This window comes from Suricata suricatta, chromosome 12 (genome assembly GCF_006229205.1).
Source record: "Suricata suricatta isolate VVHF042 chromosome 12, meerkat_22Aug2017_6uvM2_HiC, whole genome shotgun sequence".
NCBI classification, from domain to species: Eukaryota; Metazoa; Chordata; class Mammalia; order Carnivora; family Herpestidae; genus Suricata; species Suricata suricatta.
In genome coordinates, this window is record NC_043711.1 from 22,635,208 (window position 1) to 22,655,969 (window position 20,762).

A 20,762-nucleotide genomic window follows, 5' to 3' on the forward strand; every position below is an offset into this window, starting at 1 on the left:
CCAGACCCTGGGCCTGAGTCCCATTATCCAGACATGGAGCCCTCCTCTTCCTCTGTGGCCTCGAAAGCCCCAAATGGTTTTCTGATTTAGAAAATTAAATATAATCTGACTCTTGTGGCAAGCTATGCAATTCCCAACCAACAGACTCTCCCATTAAATATATAACATGCAGAACATCTAAAAGTATCATTGATCTCACATGAATTTGAATTATAGAGGCATTCAGTGCCCCTCGGGTAAGATTGCCAGGCTCTTCCCAGGCACTCAAAATTGGGCAGTTTTCCAGTGAACCGTAAAGCTCCCAGGAATGCTGACTAGCGCGTGTGTTTGAATTTCTGATGCTCTGTAAACCACGTAAGGCAGGAAAGGGTACCTTCTCACACACAGTACAAGCATCATCTCTGATCAATATGGTATTTTTTAAATCCCAACATAATTTTTCCCCGGGGATATTTTTTTGTTTTCCTTTTGAAAAAAGCAAAATGAAACAGTAACAGTGAACGCATCAGCCCCACTCCAGCACTTTCTTCTGGCCCGACGTGGCTCTTCCTCTTTGAGACGTAGGCTCTCAGGCTGGTGAGCTGTCGTCCGGCTCTTTCCCTTCCAGCTTCACGGTCTCTTCGGTCTGAGCCAAGCGCCCCGCTTTGTGCTGCGCTGTGACAGCCGCATAGGTGCAGCCATAGATAGCGGCCACCAGCATCATGAGACACACGATCCCACACACAACCCCGGTGATGACGACGGTGGCCACCGCATGACGCAGGTTGATCGGCCTCGGCTTGGGTTTGAGCTCACATTCCGAGCGATCTCGCTGCCCCAGGCCGTGGCTCTCAGGAGACCCGGGGTCTGGCTGCTGCACCCTCGAGGTCCCCGTACCCGCAGAAGGGAGAGAGCAGGGCTGGTACAGCTCATGAGGGATCTTCAGGAGGTCCTTCCCCTTCCAGGTGTGGGGGGACACACAGGTGACACTGTCCATTATTCCCCCTTCGAAAAACAAAAGCAAAGGCTGACAGCAGAGCCTGGTAGGACTGAATTCCAAAATCCTCAGCCTACAAAAACTTAGGCAGATGGAATTTATAAAGCACCTATTACCCCACCTTTGGAGTCAAAGGACTTTATGATTTTAGGATTTCTAAATTGGCTAAATGCTAAAAACACCATGCACTAAATGGGCAATTATGTATGACCAAGAATTCGTTAGAATCCAAGTCACCACTACCTTATAAATGTGGAGGGAAAAGCCCTGTCCAAGCTAACAAGAAGGGGAGCTGAAGGCCAACCTGAGGCACAACGTGCCTGCCACTCACCCCCCCAAAAAATGCCACCCCACAAGACAGCTACTGTCCACCAGAGTTCCACCAGAAATCTGAAACAATAGATAAAGAAAATAAATGTCCTTCGCTGTGATGTTACGTGTTAATTACAAAGACCCTCTATCTACCAACAGTTTTCGATGATGCCGAAAGGGAAGGTCAGTGTTTGTGTATCTTTAACAGTAATATTAGTTCAGTTCATGGGATTAAGTACAATTAATGTGTCTCCTCGGGCCTTGGAACATTCAGTAATTTGAGTACCGAACTTTCCAGCACTTTATTAGAGCCAGTTTCCATTCTCTGTAAGGTGATTGATTGCCTCAGGTATGTAGACTAGTGTTGTTCAGGGGGGGATTTGGATGCCTAGTTACTGTTTTCTAGAAAGAGCACTGAGCTAACAGATTTTATTCTGGCCAAATATGACCACTGATTTTCTATTTGACCTCAGGCAAATTGACTTCTCTGATTAGATTTTTGCCATTAAAACACTGTATTTGTATCTAACTTGATAGTTATAGAGTCTTGTCTGAGAAGTCCCCACAACTGTGCTCTAATGGATAATCCTTGTCCAAGGTCACCTACACCATCAGCGGGTGGATCAGACTCAAACCCTGCACTTGATCCCAGTTTTCCCACTGCTCTCACCACCTCCCCACACCTCCTCCTCCCTTCTCCCTAATCCCAGAGCCTCTTGAGGTTGGTGGAGTTAACACAGTGACCATCTGTTAGACCTGGGCAGAACTTGGCTTGCATGACCTCAGCTTCCCCAGCTCAGCTCCCTCAGCTGCCATAACTACTCCCCCAGGACGGCTGTGAAGCCTGGCACCACCCTTAGCCACGTTAGTTTCTTTGTCCACACCACAGGTGGATTATGGAATTATAGGAGAAAATCACATGCAGGAGATGGTCACTTCGGTGTAACTATAAACTGTTACAGCTCCTCAGAATTTGGGGAATGCCTTCCATCCGTTGTCTGGGTCTCATAAGCAGAGTCCTACAAGGCCCTGTGAGTAGATGGGGCCATTTTGTAGTGCGATTATTATCATGGCCCAGGTCACACTGGGATTAGTGGCTATGGCAATGGCAAAATTCAACCCACATCTTTTGGTCGCCACTGCTTGAACCTGAGTGGGCTGTGTCTAGTGACTCTTAGGTCCCTCCTGGCTTCTTCAGTAATCCCCTGAGGCTAGAGTTCCAATTCTAAAGCAAAAAGGTATCAGAAGTATTTCCTCCTTTCCTGAGTTCTTATGCAGGAGGCCAGAGGTGCACAGTGCTCTGCTCTTGCTCCTGCTGAGCCCAGGTGCCCTCAGGCTATGCTTAGACTACAGATCTCTGACTCATGGACCATTTCATGCCTCTGCCCAGCGACTTGTAAGACAGAAGGCAGTGAGACTGAAATGCAGTGTGGGGCTTCGAGAAGAAGCAGTGACATTTAACCTGGCTAAAGAACACTGAGACCCCCCAGGGAAAGAAAGGCTGACTGCCATGGGACCAGCAGTTCTACCAGCTGACCCATTCTTAGACTGGGGTGGTCCACCCAATCACTCCAGGCTCCCACACTATCTTCTTCAGTTTAAAGCTTCCTGCTGATCAATATTAGGGTGGGAATCATGGAACCCATAGTGCTGAGGAACTATACAGGTTGGAGCCTGGGACACCCTGGAAGTCAGAGGCTATGGCCACCAAGAGCTCCCTGGACACCTGTTCAGCTGTGTCCTTGGGATTCACCTCCCAGCCTTCCACTACCATCTCCTCTGCCATGACCCCAAAAGGCAAATCTGCTGATGACAGCTTGAGGGTCCTCCTCCCTTCTAGATCCATAGCAGCTGATAATGCAAGAAGCACCAGCTTGCCAAGCCCTCATCATCCCCATCTGGCCACCAGTAGCTCTTAACCAGTGTCTTGGAAGAAATTGGATTCAAATCTTGAGTCTGACTATTACTTCACTGTGCAACCCTAAGCAAGTTACTTGGCCATTCTTTGCCTCTGCTTGCTCATCTGGAAAGTGGGAGGGGAGGGTAATAATGAAATTCATCTCACAAGATCACTGTGATGTTCAGTATGTCAAGTATTTAACACAATACCTAACTATAAATGTTACAGTTAGCTTTTGACATGAAGATGATTACTCTTGAATGAAGAGAGGAATATAATTACAAAATCTATGTGCATACTTTTGTGAAAGAGACATTTAGTAGGTATTCATCAAAGCACATTTTTTGGCTCGTGGGCCCACGTGAAGGCAAAATTTCCCCACCCTTTGTAGTCAGGCTGGGGACTTCGTTCTGACTCATAGAACTAATGAATGCCACATTCAGGCCACAAAACTTCCTGCTTTGTCTCCATGTGATCTATTCTCACTTGATGGTAACCTTAGAGGCCACGTGGTAAAGTGGCACCATCAGAAGCTGGAAGGGACTTGGGTTCATGAAGGACCGAGTGGGACCCAGCCCCACCCCCCAAGCCCCTTGGGTCTAACAAGAGTAACCAACAGACTTTCATTGTGCTCATCACTGACATGGGTGTCATATCAACCAACCTGTCCCAATACCATTAGTGTTTGTATGTATTTATGTAGCCTTTAAAAAACAAGGTCTTGACTAATATCTGTTTTGCCTTATTCAGTATATTTTGTTCATGGTGCAACCTGAGAATCAGAACGGGCTCCAGGAACTCTTTGGCTTAACTCTGTCCGCCTCCACCTGGTGATGCCCAGAGGTTGGGAGAGACATTAATTTGCCCAAAGGTCAAAGTTTGTGAGTTTTGGCAGAGTAGGGGGAGCTTCCTCCTATCCCATGCTGCTTCTAATGTCCTGGACCTGGAAACTATCTTTTATTAAGAAATACTCTTTGATGAAAACTCTCTTTCTGTGATAGTTTGGTATATGCTTAGCATTTAGTCAGAACACAATTGCTAAAGCCACTTCTCCTCTAGCTGTGGAAAGTTTTAATTGCAGCCTTTTATTAGAATGATTTTTGCCATATTACATGTCCCCTGCCATAGACCAACTTGAAGATGATTTGGCTAGTGATAGGCTATTTGCTATTATATTGCTGAAAGTGATTCTTAATTCAGTATTGTGTGTCTGAATTCATATTGTGTTCTGTTCCCCTTCCTTCTATGTGACAGCTGCAACCATCAGACTCTACTGATTCCCTAATTCATGTCTGCAGCTCTGATAGCTCTCTGAGTCAGGGGCTCAAACCTATAGCCACCCACTCAATAGCACCCTTTGGATATATAAGGGGCATCCTGAACTTGACTTGCCCCAAATTCAACTCTCGATTTGCCAGCTCCCCCACATACGCACCCACTTGCCAAAGAAGGAAGCATCAAGACCTGCACTGCAACCCATTCTAACTCAATGCTAGCCTATAGCCTTATCAGGCCCTGGAATCCCTATTTATGGGTTAATCTTAACAGGACAATATAAATTGAATTTCCTATGATATACTTTCTTTTCTTCATTTCCCATTCCAATCCATTATCCATTTCTAATAGTTTAGTATTCCCAATATCTCCCAAAGCTGATCGTGTCTCATTACGCTGGTTTGGACTACCATCTTCTCTTCCCTGGGTGACTGAAATCAGTTTCTCCCCTAATCTCCTTGCTGCTTCTTCCGCAGCCTCTGGTCTGCTCTCCCTAGAGTCACCAGTCATCTTTTGCCATGTAATTAGATATTGTTCCCTTGACTAGAAATCTTTAAGGGATTTCCATTTCATCTATAAAATCCAAATGACGCAGCCCACTCTGCACGTTCCCACCTGGCCTGGCCCCTGAGGACTTGTGTTGCCTCATCTCTGCTCCATCAGCTCCTGCCTCTGTTCTGGCCACTTTTTGTCCCTCTTTTTGTCTCTCAGTCAAGCCAAGCTTCCTCCCCTGTCAGGCCCTTTGCACTTTCTGTCCTTTCCCCCAGTTATCTCATGGCTCATTTCTCCTCATTGTTCAGGTTCTGCTCACCCGTGTCATGTCCTTGGAGAGGTCTTTCCCATCCTCCTGGCTGCAGTGGGACCCCAGCCTACCACTGTCTCTCCCCTCACCCCACCTTATTGCTTCCCTAGCACCAAGTGCTATCTTAACTTAGATACTTATTGGCCATCTCATTTAACATGTTTCTGTTGTCACCACGTAACCTCCATGATAGTAGAGATTTTCTTGTTCATATTTTCTCATTGCCTAGAAAAGTGCCTGGTACATAAGTTGCAGTCAAGTATAGGAATGAATGAATGAATGATGCTTGAAAACAAAAAGGAAAGGAGCATTGTGATATAGAGGAAAGAATGTAGGGCCAAAACCCAGCAGTCATCCATTTTCTTCTTATCTGTGCTTCTACTCTGTCATTTTGGAGAAGTCACTGATCATCTCTGGGCCTCCATTTCCCATTGGTTATAGGCTAGCATTGAGTTAGAAAGGGTTGGAAAACTTCTCTATAAAGAGCCAAATAGTTAATATTTAAGCTTTTCCATATAGTCTCTGTCACAACAACTCTACTTTGCCTTTATAGTGCAAAACAGCTAAGGACATGATAAATCACCCTGCATGTCTTCCAGTAAATATTTACAGAAACAGAAGTAGGGCTGGATATCGCCCTTGAGCTGTAGTTTGGTGACCAGAGCCCTCATCTTTAATTCTAGATTATCTTGCTTCGATTTTATCATGTGGTAAAGAAATAGTAAACAACTTTAGAGAGGGGTCCCTATTGCAAACAATTTCAATAACAGTGGTATTTGCTAGAAGCAGAAGGGATAGTCTGAGGGAAGATTTATGGCTCTCAAACTGGTAGACGCATGCGCGGCAGGGGTGAAACTCCCAAGGAGAGGTCCCATGCTGATCCCACTTGAAAATGAGAATTTGGTGCCACTTTGGAGGTGAGCAGTTATTTAGGGGGTGATTGAATTTCCCTCCTTAAGGGCCTGCAGTGCTCAGATAAGTAATGCTGTTAATCAAAAAGTGGAAAGTTGTCTCCTGGTATCTTATTTGTAGATGCATTTAAATCCTGAATTTAAATAGTCTCTAATGACTCACTGCCTCCCTTGCCATCCCATGAAATGACATCAGTGTGAAAAAGCTTACACTGGCCCCTCACACACTCCTCGATGTCCTTCTAATGCAGACAACAGACGAGGTTCATCCTAGGCTGGTAGCACACGGATGAGAGGCTCCAGATAGACGTTACTGACCTTTATAGATAAATTTCTCCAGCCAGAGTTTGAGACTGAGCATGTGGCAATTGCATTTCCAGAGATTGTCCTTGAGAAATAAAAGCCTCACGCTGGGCATGGATTCTAGGAGCTCTCGATCAAGCTGCTGAAGCCGGTTTTGTTGAACTGCAAATACCGTCAGGTTCTCCCAAGGCTTACCCAGGGATATGGGCAGGTGGCTTATGTTGTTTGATGACAAATCCAGCTCCCGCAGCTGTGGGAGGGAATGGAAAAGTCTGCTTTCCAGAGAATGCAGGGAGTTCTGGGTTAGGTTTAAGACCTGCAAGTGCTGAAGTCCATGGAAGACTCCAGGGGCCAGATTTGAAAGGGAATTGTTGTACAAGTTCAGGGTCCTGAGGTGGGGCACCGACCTAAATGCAAAAGCAGGAAGCTGGTGAATCTGGTTATCTTGCAAGTGCAGCGTTAGGGTGTGAGGAGGCAAATCGGGAGGGATCTCAGCCAGACCCTGGCGGCTGCAGTCTACAGAACGTGAGGACGAGTGACAGTGGCACCGCGCGGGGCAGCCACACACCACCCGGAACAGGAGGATCACACTGGAAAGCAGAAGCAGTTCACCTGCAACAAACAATAAGAAACTGAGTTAAGCACCAGTCTGTAAGTGATGTCGGCACTTGTTCCCCCTTTGAAATCACAAGTAATGTGACTCGGAGCCTGCTAACATCTACAGCGCGTACTAGAGGTTCTGTCACTCCCCATCCTTAGGGAAGTGGGGCTGAACTGGCCCCTCCCCAGTGTGGTCGGCTGTTGCCCTCTGTGCTAACTGTGGTCAGAAGCCTCGGGAAAGATACTTTCTTAGCGGCTCAGTAAGTGGAAGATGGAAGACTTTGTCAAATAGGTGAAAAATTCTTGGAGGGGACATTGCCTATTGTAGGATGCAGCAGAATTATATAAGAACAGAAGTTTAGAACAATGATAGGTCAATCAGATATTCACATTTCTGGAAGGGATGCTCCAGATCAGTGCTGTCCAATAGAACTCTCTGTGGTGATAGAAATGATCACCACAGGATTTGCTGTCTAGTATGGTAGTTATTAGCTACATGTGGCTACTGAGCTCTTGAAACGTGACTACTGCAACCAAGGAACTGAATTTTTATTTGCATTTAATTTCAATTAATTTAAATTTAAATAGCCACATGGTGGTAGTGGTAATTATATTGGATACGGTAGGTTTAAAGTATTCCTATATATTGATGTCCATGTTTGCAGCTCTAATAATTCCGTGAACAATTACCATCTCCACTTTTTATTCAAGAGATTTTTTTAATGCAGAAAAACATGTAATAAACACCCATATTCCTATAACAGAGTTCTGTCAATCATTCATAGGTTGTCATATTTTTCTTCTCTTTTTTCTTTAAACTTAAAGAAACAAAGCATTACTGAAATCCCTTTGATTAGCACCCATGTGATGTTTTCCAACATGAACCTCCCTCACCCCTACCATCACCAATATATCCCTCTAGGCTTTAAGAAACAATACTTCATAACAACAACAATAGCAAATAGTCGTGTCGCCCGTGTTTTAAGCCAGGCACCATTATAAGTAGAGTATATACGTAATATTATAGATTTAATCCTCATGATCTTATAAATCTGATTTCATTATTATCACCATTATAAAGTTGAGGAAACTGGGGCACAGAGAAGCTAAATCATTTGTCCAAGGTCACGTAGATAGTGAGTCATAGAATCATGATTTGAACCCAGTCTGGTTCGAGAGCCACCAGGATCTAGATAGTTCATTCATTCCTTTTAAGTACTATAGACAATTGCATGGTGACACCATGCTAGACTTAATATTCAGCCATTTCCTTACTGGTGGGCATTTGAATTGCTGTGGTTTGCCTTCACTAAAGAGAATGCTGTAGACAGAGAGGCCTTGCACGAGACAACCTCACCATGCAGAAATTACGAAGAGAGTATATAGAATCAACAGGAACCTCGTCACCAGGTTCAGAGAGGATGCTGGGTTGACATTTTTTTAGATACTGCTAGATCATTCTCCAGAGTAGCTACATTACTTCCTGTTTTGTTCCTGAGATTTGAATTTCAAAATATCTCAAGTATCTGTCAAGGACATTCTGTTAAATTGGCAGAGGAATTCACAAGGCCATGCAATAATAATTAAAACTCAAGATGTTGTCTGCTTATAAAAAGAGCTTTTGAAGAGGTTGTTTGTCTGTTGTTTGGGGCCTTGAGCAGGGAAATAGGCCATGTGGCCATCCACTGCACTGGACCTTTGAATTCTAATGTGACCCGTACATAGGGCAACAGGGAAGATGTCTGGAGACTCTTCTGAAAATTCTGCTTCATTTAGTTTAGCTCAAGGGATGTAGAACATCACCACCCCCTTCCCTGCTCCAAAATATAAAAGAGCAAAACCCTTCTTTTCCTTTCTAAAATTTTGCAAATAACCTAAATGACTCTTTTTGAAGCCAACTCATCTTCCTGGGAGAGAAGAGTCAACACTTCCACTTTAGCTGTGGGGCTCAGGCATCAATGAGTTGCACAAAATCAAACCTGAGACCAGAGAACAGGTTTTCCACAGTCCACTAATCTATTATGGAAAGCCTTGTCTTTCTGAGCTTGTAGCCCATTTGTCCCTTCTTCCTTTAGTCCCACTCCCCATGCCTGCCCAAGGGGGATGATATATTTTCTATGAAATGGGCCATGGCAAGCCGACTGCATATCCAATGATGGCTGAGTACATTTGTCCCCACGCCCTTCTTCTGACCCAACGTGGCATAAACATATATTCCCCACTAGAGACGTTTTAAAAATATGTTTCGTCTTTAGAGAAAGGCAACTTGAAAGAGACCTCATTCCTCTTGCTGATGGGGAACCTTTCTAAGGCAGGACGGGATTAACCACGGCTCACCTTTCATGACTGCGTCTCTGCAGGCGTCCTTGCTGAACCTGTGGCCCACCTTGGTTAATCTGCAGATTGACAAACCGAGGGCGTGGCAGACTCAGAGCCCAGCTTGTCATTCACTTTTTCTGAATCTCACTTGTGCTTTTTCTTCAATGCAGGAAAGGGCTGTGGCTTCCAGGATACCACTTACTGAAGCAATCCTTCCACGGGCTCCATCTGGCTGGGATTGTTTTCCGTAAGAGGATCTTTTGATTGTGTCCCCTCTTCTTTCTTAAAAGTGTCGGCCTCCTCAAGACCGTCCTTGCCTTTCCCATTCAGATGGCAAGCCCCAGAGAGAATGTTTGTCCAACCTCAGTGAACAGCTGTAGCATTCAAACATGACCTCGAGGGCGCAGGCTTTTTGATTATTTAATCTGCTTGAAGGCCAGGGCACCGAAATAAAACTGCCTTCTTAATCCGGTGGTGGCTTCTGAATTCTGTTGACTTATTAACCGTGCTGGGTCAACCCCCGTCGGGTTGGGGGATGCTCGCCATGGCTCCTCGATCTGGGGGTCTAGCAACAGAGCCAGCAGAGTGTGTAATATGGGGACAAATTGGCCCGCTGGAGGCTGACACGGTCTCCGCAGTGCACTCGTTTGGTCTTATTCAGCCAACATCCGTAGGGATTAGCTTGTGTTGACAGGGTCTTGATGCTCTGAAATTCATAGGCATGGCTTCCTTAGAGGACATCACAGTCTCTTCTCACTGGTGCCACAAATACTTCTCAGCTGCTCCTTTGCTTGCTCCCCCCGAACTGACCTTTTAGTTCGCCTGACTTTGGAAATGCTTCTCAGTGTTTCATCGTTACCCTGATGCTGAGGTTCCAGCCCTTTCCTCATTTTTCACATATAAAACAATAAAGCTGTCCCGTGAGCACCAGGCATCAGTGAACTGTGGCCGTTCCCAAATTTAAGCTGCTGGGAGCATTCCCACTGGGGACTGGAACATTCTTTGAATGTGCAAATCCCCACATCATTTGCTGAGATGATGGGGTTTTCAGTGTCTGAAGCTTTTCCTCAGTGGGGCCAAAATGCTCCCATGCCCATGGCAGAAGGTAAAAACTATGCTTTTATTGCGATAGCATGAAGTGGTAGTGTAAGAGAGTAGTTGAGTGTGGGATTTGGAATTAGATGGGTCTGGATTTGAATTCAGCCTCACCATTCGCCAGCCCGATGTCTCTGGGTGGGTGACTCGCCGTCTGGGATCCTCATAGCCTCATCTCTAACATGCGGACAGTGATATTTTTGGCTTCACAAGATTGTTCCAAGGATTCAGTGCAAGAAAGCAATGCATGTCATGGCTCTGAATGCCTTAATGTTCACAGTTATCCGTGAGAATGCCTGGCAGGACTTCTGTGCTGCTAGCATTCAAAGCACAGCCTCGACTCAACAGAGAGGAAGAAGACCCTGACAAAAGACCTGGATACCTGGATACTCTGGTGGGACCCAGGGAGGGGGACCCTTGTGAATGAGGTTGAAAAATTGGATTGTGGTTATCTTTAAGAGCCCACCCTTTGGGATCGCTTGCCTCCTTTGGCCATGCCCCTTCCAATCTCACAGAACCCAGTATACCCATCCTGCCCCCTCCCTGAAAAATCCACTTTTCCCAGCCTGCTATCTCTTGTCCTTTTCTCCAACATTCTTTGAATGCTGGTGATACCATGGAGGAAAGTCAGGTATAGGTAACAGAGAGCCATTTAAATCTTAATAAGGCTAAATCGTTCCATCCTCCCTCCTTTCCCTCCTTCCTATGTATTTTCAGGTGCTCAGAATTTAAAAATAATCATTCCTTGATGATCTATGACCAGCGTAGCATTCAGTTATTAATGCATCTTAATATAACACACACCTATGAACCTCACTTCCACTCTAAGAACTAGAAAGTTACCAATAATTTGCATCAACCTGTGTGTCTCTGTCCTTCCCTGGGGTCAGCACACATTTTTGTGTAAAGGGCCAGATAGTAAACATTTTAGACATTGAGGGCCATTACAGTCTCCATCACTACTCAACTCAGATATGGTGCAGAGCCAGCCGTAGGCAATGTTAAAAAAATTTTTTTAATGTTTTATTTATTTGTGATACAGAGAGAGACAGAGCTTGAGAGGGGAAGGGGCAGAGAGAGAAGGACACAGAACCGGAAGCAGGCTGCAGGCTCCAGGCTCTGAGCCAGCCGTTAGCACAGAGCCTGACGCAGGGCTCGAACCCACGAACGTGAGATCTGACCTGAGCCGAAGTCGGAGGCTTAACCGACTGAGCCACCCAGGCGCCCCAAGTAGGCAATGTTAAAAAAAATGGATACACCTGTGCTCCAATAAAACTTTATTTACAAAAAACAGGTGGAGGACCGGGTCAGCACACAGGCCATAGTCTGTAAGCCCTGCTCCAACTTATCCCCTAGCCGCTATTGTCACGCTCCTCCACCACCACAATCACCCACTCAGCTACACGTACCCACCTCATCTACAAACTGAAAGGGCTGGAAAGGATGATCTTTAGGGCGTTCTCATGTCTGAAACCTTGTCATTCTCATCAGAATGCTTGAGTGGACTTGAAAGAGTCTGTATTTAAAGACCTTAGGGATCCTGGGCAGACAAAGAGTTTGACTGACCCTTTGGGGTATAGCAGAGCTGTGTCATGCAGGGTCCAACTAGGGTCCCTGCCTCATGGACTCCAGAGGCCTGGGAAAGATGGATCCACTGACAGCACAGCTGGGAGTGGGAGGCCAGGACACCTGCAGAGAAACTGGAGACAGTCCCGATGCTTGCAGGTAAAGCCACGCTGCATGGCTAACTGAGGAGGCACCCTTTCATGCTGCTTTTACTCTGGGGCTGGTGACCTTGGGCAGACAACAGGTTCTCTCTGAGCCTGAGCTTCCTTATCAGTAGAAGGCAGCTAGTAGCTACCTCATATGACACAAGAAGGATAGAGTGATACATGTTAAGTGCACAGCACAGGTCTGGCAGAGCCAATGATCAGAAGTGGCATTTCCTCCTCACCCCAGAGAGTCTGGATTGGCTGCTCTCACCTCAAATGAGAATACCCTGGGAACACACGGAGAACCCACACAGTTGATGGGTTCTTGGGAGCAGAGGCTGACTACTGGAAGGGGCTCTTGGGTTCTTTTTTTGCGCCTCCCAACTCTAACAGGCGATTAAAAGATGGGCAGGGCACTCTTGGAGGGGAGCCTCCTGGACATTGAAGGACTTGGATGCAGAGTCTGATTGATTTATTCCGTGTGACCTCAGCCCAGAGGACAAAGGGAGGGAATGTGACTGGCATGCTAATGCCTGCAGCGCCTTCTCTCTCTCTGTCCCTTGGTGAGCCAGATCTGAGAAGTGGCAAGACAGCCATGCCTGCAGAAGACTAACAAACAGAGAGGCCAAGTGTCGGGTCAGGCCAGGCTGCTCTAGCGGGGAGGGCTCCACCGGCGGGCTTCCTGCTACCAAGCCCCAGTCAAAAGCCCAGTTTCCTACGCAGAAACTTGCTTCAGACACACCCTTGGAATCCTATTATCATTACTGCTGCACCGAGATGTCAAGAATTTCCTAGCTTTACATAAAGACAAATATAAGTTTATGTTTATATGCTTTTGCTCATTTTAAGTCAGAACATTTCCTAATACAAATTATTAGGAATTTAACGATTTAACAATTCACCTTCCTAAAAAAAAAACAAAAACAATTATTAACATTTAGAATTAACAACGTCTTGAAATGTCTTGAAATCCAGCAAATGGGTAACAACTCTTTCTCCCAGGTAATATACAACCATTTTTTAGAAATAAGTTAAAGCTAAATATACTAATCAGGGAGGGTATTCATAATAAACTGTTGGGTTAAATAAAGCAATTTGAATAGGAATATACATTGTGTAATGCATTTATGTTGCGAAAAGAAAAAAAGTCAGAAATTCAGAGGCGGAAGGATTCACCTTAAGAATGTGCATTGATTGTCTGAAGATAGAATAGTTGGGGAAGCACAGACGCCAAACTAATCGTATGAATTGCCCAGAAGGTGGGGATAATTAAGAAGAGAATTAACTTTTTCTGTTTATACCTCTGCATATTCAACCTGCTACAAAAACATGTGGTATATCTGTAATTTTAAAAATGCAAAGGAGAAGAGCTGACTTTTGTTAAGTAGAAAGTACAGGTGCACCTGGTGCACTGGAATATCTGAGGTGGCTGATTCTTCCTGATCGGCGGCGTTCGGTGTGCTAGTGCCGCGTCCTTCCAGCTCACTTTGTCTCACTCCACGAGAATTAACCCCAAAAGTGATTCATGTCTTTCTCTGCTAAGCGATTGCCATGGGCGAACCGACCTTGTGACACAGGGAGTATTTCTTCCAGTTTTAATGTCTGCTTTGGTAAACATTGTGGCAACACGACTCCCCCCACCCCACCAGCGGGCCCGCATCCAAAGCAGGTGCTGCAGTGATCTGGCACGGGCGGAGGCGGCCAGGCCAAGTGACAGCTGCTGCCCAGTATAGCTCAGAGAAAGACCTTGGCGCCGTAAATCCACGCAGAAATTTCATTTGGTTGTGGAGGAAATTTGGCATTTGGAAATATTTCCCTAAGGTTATAGATGACCAAATGGCACTCATGTATAAAATTTATACAGAGATATATAAAAGACCTCAGTATTATTTCCTTCCTTCCTTGTTTCTTTTTTTTTTTTTTCTCCTTTGGTCTTATAAAACATTTAGCAAGTGAACTAGGAATTTCTTTTTAAACGGTTATCATATTATTTATTTAGTGCTTACAGTGAGCCAGATGTTCTGAGGATTTGTACTGGTTAAATACAAATCCTTAATGTAATGTAGGTACTATAAAGAGTAAACGTCTAGATCTCAGTGGCTTAACACAACTCATTTAGTGCTCTTATCACAGTCTAAGGCTGAAGGTACCAGGGAGCTAGGGTTTATGCAGTTATGCAGCCTCCTTCCATGTTGGTCTTGTCACTATGCCTTCCTCTTAGTTCTCAGTACCCTCTCCATCAGCTGGCTGGGCATGGAAAAAGAAAAGAATCAGGCATAGGCCCTGCCTAGAAATGTACTTATCACCAGGGTTACATGCCATTGGCCAGAATGGAGTCACATGACCATATCTAACAGCAAAAGAGGCTGGGAAATGTAGTCTCACTGTGAGCCTTGGAAGAAGAGGCATCCTAGAGCGTTAGCAATCTCTGCCTCTACCCTTTATTTGCAATATCTCACTTAAAGGTCACAACTCACTAGCCGGTAAGCGTAAGATGGTTTCTTTTATTTCTTCCCATAGTTTCTGTAATACCATGTAGTATGTTAATTAAATAAATGTTGAATGTTGAAGGAATGAACAATAAAACTAAGGCACAGAAAAGTAGTGGTGCCTGGGTGGCTCAGTCGGTTAAGTGTCCAGCTTTGGTTCAGGTCATGATCTCATGGTTTGTGGGCTTGAGCCCCCACATCTACACTGTCAGTCTCCCTCTCTCTGTCCTTCCCTGACTAGCACTTTTATTCTCTCCCAAAATAAATAAGTTTAAAAAAAATGAGAATGAAGGCACATAAAAGTAACCTGCTTAAGGGGTCCAGCATATTTATGGCAAATACGCAGATCGTGAGTACCCATGTTAAGTAAAATAATCAAGGAACGTATAATTCTATGTATTTAGTTAGTGTCTTAAGTTAATTTCTTATACAGTCCATTCTTTCTGACAGTAAGCTACAAATTTAATTATCTGGTAGCTCTACCTAACTCGGAAAATAGGAACAGTTTCCTTTTGAGCTGCTCTGTGGAAAATCAAGGCTGTTACATGGCTTCTCTGGTGTAAAGATGGGAAGGATATGTATACCTCTGCATTCTGTCTTGCCTTTTGATATGGTAGAAATTCCTAGGGCTACCTAGGATCATTCAGTTTATGTGCCTGTCCATAGAATTTAAACTCCTTTTTCTTCTCCTTGACATATTTGATAAAATTGGTGGAGTAGTGGATATGAGATGTGTGCCTTCAACCTCTCTAAAGCTAAGAAAGACCATGGCCAACTATATGAGACTGCTTCCCAGTGTCCACTGGTCCACAGAACCCAGGTCTGAGCTAAGGTGCCATGGGAATTAGAAAAGACATAGCACATCGACCCTTGGCCTTCAGAGAACTTACCTGTTTGTGGAGTGCTAGTCGGCCATCTTTATTTATTATATCAGAGTCAGTGCTGATCATCTCCTCACCTGGAATCTTTTACCCTTGAAAAGACTGCACATGACTTTATTGGACCCTAATACCATCCAGGTCTCCAGGAACCAAGTCTCAGAAGCCCTTTGGCTAGTAGCAGAGGTAGATCTAGATGGTGTTTGGGTTTGGTTTGGCTTGGTTTGGTTTTTGGTCCATCCACTCCGCATTGTCAAGGTCAGAGGAAGTACAGACTTCGCATTCCAGTGTCTTCCAAACCTCAGCCTTCCAACACTTGGTTTGCCTGCGTTTGAGACGTGTGTGGAGATAAAGATGCATTTGAGATAAGTATGATTAAAGGTAATTAGTGAGCTCATGCGGCTGCTGAAATAAACACAGACAGATGCTGGTTGATATAAAGCTAACAAAGAAACAAAAAGACCGAGAAACATGGCAGCTTAGGAAGCTTGGCCAAAGCCTTGTGCTGACACATTGTTTTACTTAGATCTTTTGATGGGCTGCATTTGTCTCTGCCCCAGGAATATAAATTGGAATCAAATTTATGTTCATGTTAGATTGTTTATTCACGTTACACATAAAATGAGTGTTTTGTGTAGTTCTTCTTGGTGAATTTATATTTGCTTTTGTACTTTTATGATAACATGATTGTCCAGGTTCTGAAATAGATGACAATGTGTTTTCATATTTTCAAGTTACAGTTTAGCGTGTGTACATTATGATACAATAATGAATCTGTGTTTTGCCTTTTTCTAAGATTCGCTCTATGTTAACTGTTAGATACATGTAGCTTGGAAATGTTCTAGAAAACACAACTGTCTCAGGCAGGACTTATGTTGTAACCCACTAGGTGTAGATCTCACACTGTGCAGGACCCCTTTTCCTTATTCTATATTTAACCTGTCCCATCATTTCACTTTACAACAGTGTCCCTGTTAAAAGCATGGAATATGGAATGAAACCGTCTAGGTTCAAAGGCTGCCTCCAACATTTACTGTCTCTGAGAACTTAAAGAAGTCATTTAACCTCTCTGATCTTCAATTTCATCATATGTACAAAGGCACCCACCTGGCAGGTTTGCAGGGAAGATTAATATTTTTATGTAAGAATGTACAAAACAAGGCTTTGCACATAGCAATATACATTAGCTATTATCTTCCCTATTATTCTGTCTGTGTGGCATGTGTCAACGAGGCACTCAGGCTGCGTGCACTTAACATTAATCTGTTTGGAACAAAAATGAGCAAGTCAAGGCAAAGGAGCGTTTTGTTTGTGTGACAGAGTTCACCGTCTTCTTGGATTATAAAGTGTATGCATATGTATGTGTTATCCGGCTAGAATCAGTTCAATCTAAGTGAATTTGTGCAGGACCTATCTCATTGTCCTCAATATAGTTCCACAAACAAAAGAAAGCTGGTTCTTGGTGGCCGCACCTCCAGGCAGGATGTTCCTTTGTAAAAATAAAGGTCTTGTGTGGACATCCGTGCAGCTTCTGTCCACATTTGTGGACATAATGGGCAGGGCGGCTCCCCGTTCTGGTGGGGCAGGTAATGTTCTTCTCCTCTCACTTCCTCCAAGAAGCCCACCTCGGGCCATCTACTATGTGCTTGTGCTGTTGCTTTTTCAAGCTTCATCCAGTGATCTGTCCTTTAGCCAGTGCCCCCGCCCCTCAGGGGGCCCCTTACCCCATCCCTGCGTAATTAGAGAAAGCATGCCATCAGCTCCCCCAGAGCCTCTGAGCTTTCATCAGGGGGCGGGACTATCGGAGTTTCGAGGCTGATATGAGTGGAAACATTTGTGTACAACAAGCAGGCTCCTTCATGTGTTGTCAACATTTCATTTGTGATTCTAATGAGGGCCGAGGAGAAGATAAACTCCTGTACGGCTCTCCACCGCTCCAGCTGATGTTTATAAGTTTCTGGCCATGACCTCGAGTTGCTCCTATCAGGAAGGCATTTGGAAATGCAGCTGTGTGCCACTGCTGGGTGTGAGCATGAGCTAAGATGGTGAAATCTACGGAGGCAGTCCTGAGAAGGGGCAGTATGCGTGTTTACTTCCTAGAGACCGGAGTTTCTTTTGTTATTGGTGCTTTAAATGTCTCCTAAAAACGAACGCAGTCTTTCATTAAAAACAGGGTGTGTTAGCGAGACTCTCATTCTTGACGCTGTCTCATCTATTGCTAAAAGTCTGCTGTCAATTTCATGGTCAACGTATCTGCTGAAGGCTCCTTACCTGTCGGGGAGTTTCTAGGCATGAAAAGAAGACACAGGAAAATAAGTGGACCTGCAATCCAATGGCCCCTATGGTCTAGCAAGGAGGCAGACATCCGTGATACAGCCACACAAATATCTGAGAAACCACCGCCCTGCACAGGAAGTGCAGGTACCTGATGCTGTCAGAGAATAGAGCCAGCGATCTGACTGCGGCTCGTCGGGCACCACCCTTTACGTTATCGCCGGACTGCAGTCTGAAGGCTAGATGAGGGTTTACTGCAGAGGAGGGACAGGGGCCATTCCAGGTAAAGACACAGCATCAGGCTGACAGACCAGAGAGGGGGCCCAGAGCCTGAGGCGCTCCCGGAAGCCAGTGTGGTGACAGCACAGAGCAGGAGGGAGGGACTCCGGTGAACACACGCTGAAGGAGAGGTAAAGGGCCGGGTTTGAGTACCTCACCTCGTCCTCCACTGGCTTTTCATCATACTGCTACACTGTCACACCCACGCGCCTCTGCCAGAATGCTGCTGCCTGGCCTTGGGGTTGGGATTGGAGCCCCAAGGTTACTCCCCCCCTCCTCCGTGACGATGTTGGGAGGCGCTGTCCCCTCGCAGGTAAGGGTCCTTTCACAGCTCCGCCACTTCCCCGTCACTAGAGCCACTCATCCCGCTGCGACAGAGCGCTTCTGGGAGGAGGCGGAGAGGACTTTGATTTTGCAAGCATTGCAAAATCTCAGTACAAGTTCCTCATATCCTGAGCTGCTACTTACAGTTTGGGATTGTGGTGAGTGCACTCCACACGTGCCAGAGAGGCAGCAGAATGGGCTGTCACCCTCCCACGCAGGTGCCTGAGTCCAGTGTGACTGAGGTTAAGCCATCCCGGCTGACACTCCTGGGCTACATTTGTGCAACAGGACTTCCCCTCCTGAGCTTCGTGTGTACGTCACTGTGGATGTAATACCCAATAGCCCAGGGTGGTAAATAAGTGCCACACATACTTGCTTTGTAGGCCCATGTGGCCCTCCCAGCAGCCCCATGGGGCCCAGGGAGGCCTCAGAATCCTTTCAGCCCAGTGTCGAAGGCAGGCAGCAGCAGGCAATGGGGGGCATCATACTAATATAACCCTAGCTGCTGTTCTCGAAGTAGATCCTTGCCCTTTGCAAATGTGGCTAATAAGTCTGGCACATAAAGCCAAGTGCCATTTTGCTGAGGGGAGAATTTGAATTGTGGCGTAGGAAGCTACTGACCAAGCCCACTTACCCTCGGACCTCTACATCTTGTGTAAACTTGATGTTTTCTCCTTGTCCTTGTCAACATGGTAACTTTTCTACAGTGATAAAAATAAGTGCTTTATTTTTTTTTAAATGGCCTTGTAAAGACAGAAACATGATTTTAGGGCATGTAGGGAAGGAGTGAAGTTGTGGCCTATGCATTTGCACAGGAAAACGATGGAGTGCGCTAGAAACAGGATTTCAGAAGGTTAGGGGTGGGGGTCTGGCACAGGCTTTTTGCGTTCCTGCTTTTGGACACGTAGGTGACCCCTGGTGAAGCTCCCTGTGATTGTGAGGGGCTTGTGGGAGCGACAGGCCAGCAGGGGCCTCATGCAAGGTGTCTCATGGAATGCTCTAGCAGAGCCTGCCCATGGGCTCACGAAGATAAAACCTGGTCCAGAGGAAGTGCATCTGAAAGGAACAAGTGTCAATGGTGGCCTGGGATTAGCAGGAAGCTGACTCTGGCTCCCCATTTTGTCCTCCCGCCTCCATCACATGGGCAGTGACGGGTACTGTTACTTAACAGCTTATTCTTTATTTAGTTCTTTCTTTGTCTAGAAGTTGGCTTGCTCTGACAGGCACAGGAAACCCCTAAAAGGAAAGAGTCTCAGATTGAGAGTGCTTACCTAGAGACACTCACGGGGTCCTCCACCAATCCAGGAATGGAACTGTGATCCTCTATATCTGACTGTGGAAAAACTTGAGTCTCAGGAGGAGCGAGTCACTTGCCAGAGTTCAGTTTATGATCATAGAGCTTGGACTTGAACCCCCAATCTGCACACTTTCAAAGTCTTTCAACTCCTGTGCCCTTTGATCTGGACCTATTCTTCCCAGACCCCTCCCTTCACTAGGGGACAAGCCAAGGAAAAGCCCTAAAAGAACCCACTTAAAACGCTGGGAAGAAAGAACGCATCCAGGAAGACGGCCTCCCCTGTCGTTCCCCACTGCCCCGCGCTCCTCAAGGCCACTGGGAGAAAGGGCGAGTCTGCCACCTCTCTCCTGTGACCATAGGTTGGGGAAAAGCATTCTGGGCAGCAGTGAGGAAAGCAGAGCACTTTGTGCATGGAGTCAGCACGTGGACTAATCTGGTCGGTCCCCAGAACACTGCTATCAGTCAGACCTCGGACATATTCGTCATGGCTGCTCCCCTGTTCAGAAGCCGCCCCGCAGGCCTGCCCCCTGTTCATCGCTGGGCAGGAAGGGGAGAGTTCCCTTTGATCTGGAGACCGGTAGCAGGAGAAGCATGGCAGCTCGTGGACCCCCTCCTGCCCCTCCGCCCAGGCAAATGTTTGGACAGCCATGCAAACAAAGCCCCTCGGCCATGCTTGCTTTAGAACAGCCAGACTCAAGACAGGGTGGAACAGAGTGGAAGGTAGAATGGCAGCCGCCTTCATACTGAGGACATCGAGGTCACAGTGCAGAGGAGAGGAGGCCAGGACTCGGATAAACAGCTCAGAAAGAGGGCAGAAGGCAGAGGGGCTGGAGCCAACCTGCCAGCCATCCCACCGGACAGCTGGACCCCTGTGGTCAGGAAGGAACCACACATTCAGATGCCGGTTTCTGGTCTGTCTGAAACCACATGCCCTGAGTTAAAGGCATTAGCCTGGAAACAGATCAGCTAGCTTTGGAGATATATTTATAGTTTAAAAAGTAAGACAGGTAGCTCTT

General features: G+C 46.0%; 2 protein-coding genes across 2 annotated transcripts in view; one reads left to right on the forward strand and one right to left on the reverse strand.

The window, feature by feature from the left end:
• CACNA2D3 (calcium voltage-gated channel auxiliary subunit alpha2delta 3) overlaps positions 1 to 20,762 on the forward strand; it is an 833,443-nt gene that overhangs the window by 700,332 nt on the left and 112,349 nt on the right. The window lies entirely within an intron of this gene.
• Positions 433 to 10,660, reverse strand: LRTM1 (leucine rich repeats and transmembrane domains 1). Its single transcript, XM_029916291.1, has 3 exons — positions 10,608 to 10,660; positions 6,495 to 7,111; positions 433 to 984 (listed from the first exon to the last, which is right to left on the reverse strand). The coding sequence occupies exons 1-3, from the start codon at positions 10,658 to 10,660 to the stop codon at positions 569 to 571; spliced, it is 1,086 nt and encodes a 361-aa protein (XP_029772151.1). The 3' UTR covers positions 433 to 568.

Coding starts and splice junctions, on each gene's coding strand:
- LRTM1 (XM_029916291.1), bottom strand. CDS start 10,660: ATGAGGATCCCAGACGGCGAGTCACCCACCCAGAGACATCGGGCTGGC. Junction 7,112..10,607: donor AGACATCGGGCTGGCGAATG/GTGAGGCTGAAT, acceptor TGCTTAACTCAG/TTTCTTATTGTTTGTTGCAG. Junction 985..6,494: donor GGAGAAATTTATCTATAAAG/GTCAGTAACGTC, acceptor TGTTTTTCGAAG/GGGGAATAATGGACAGTGTC.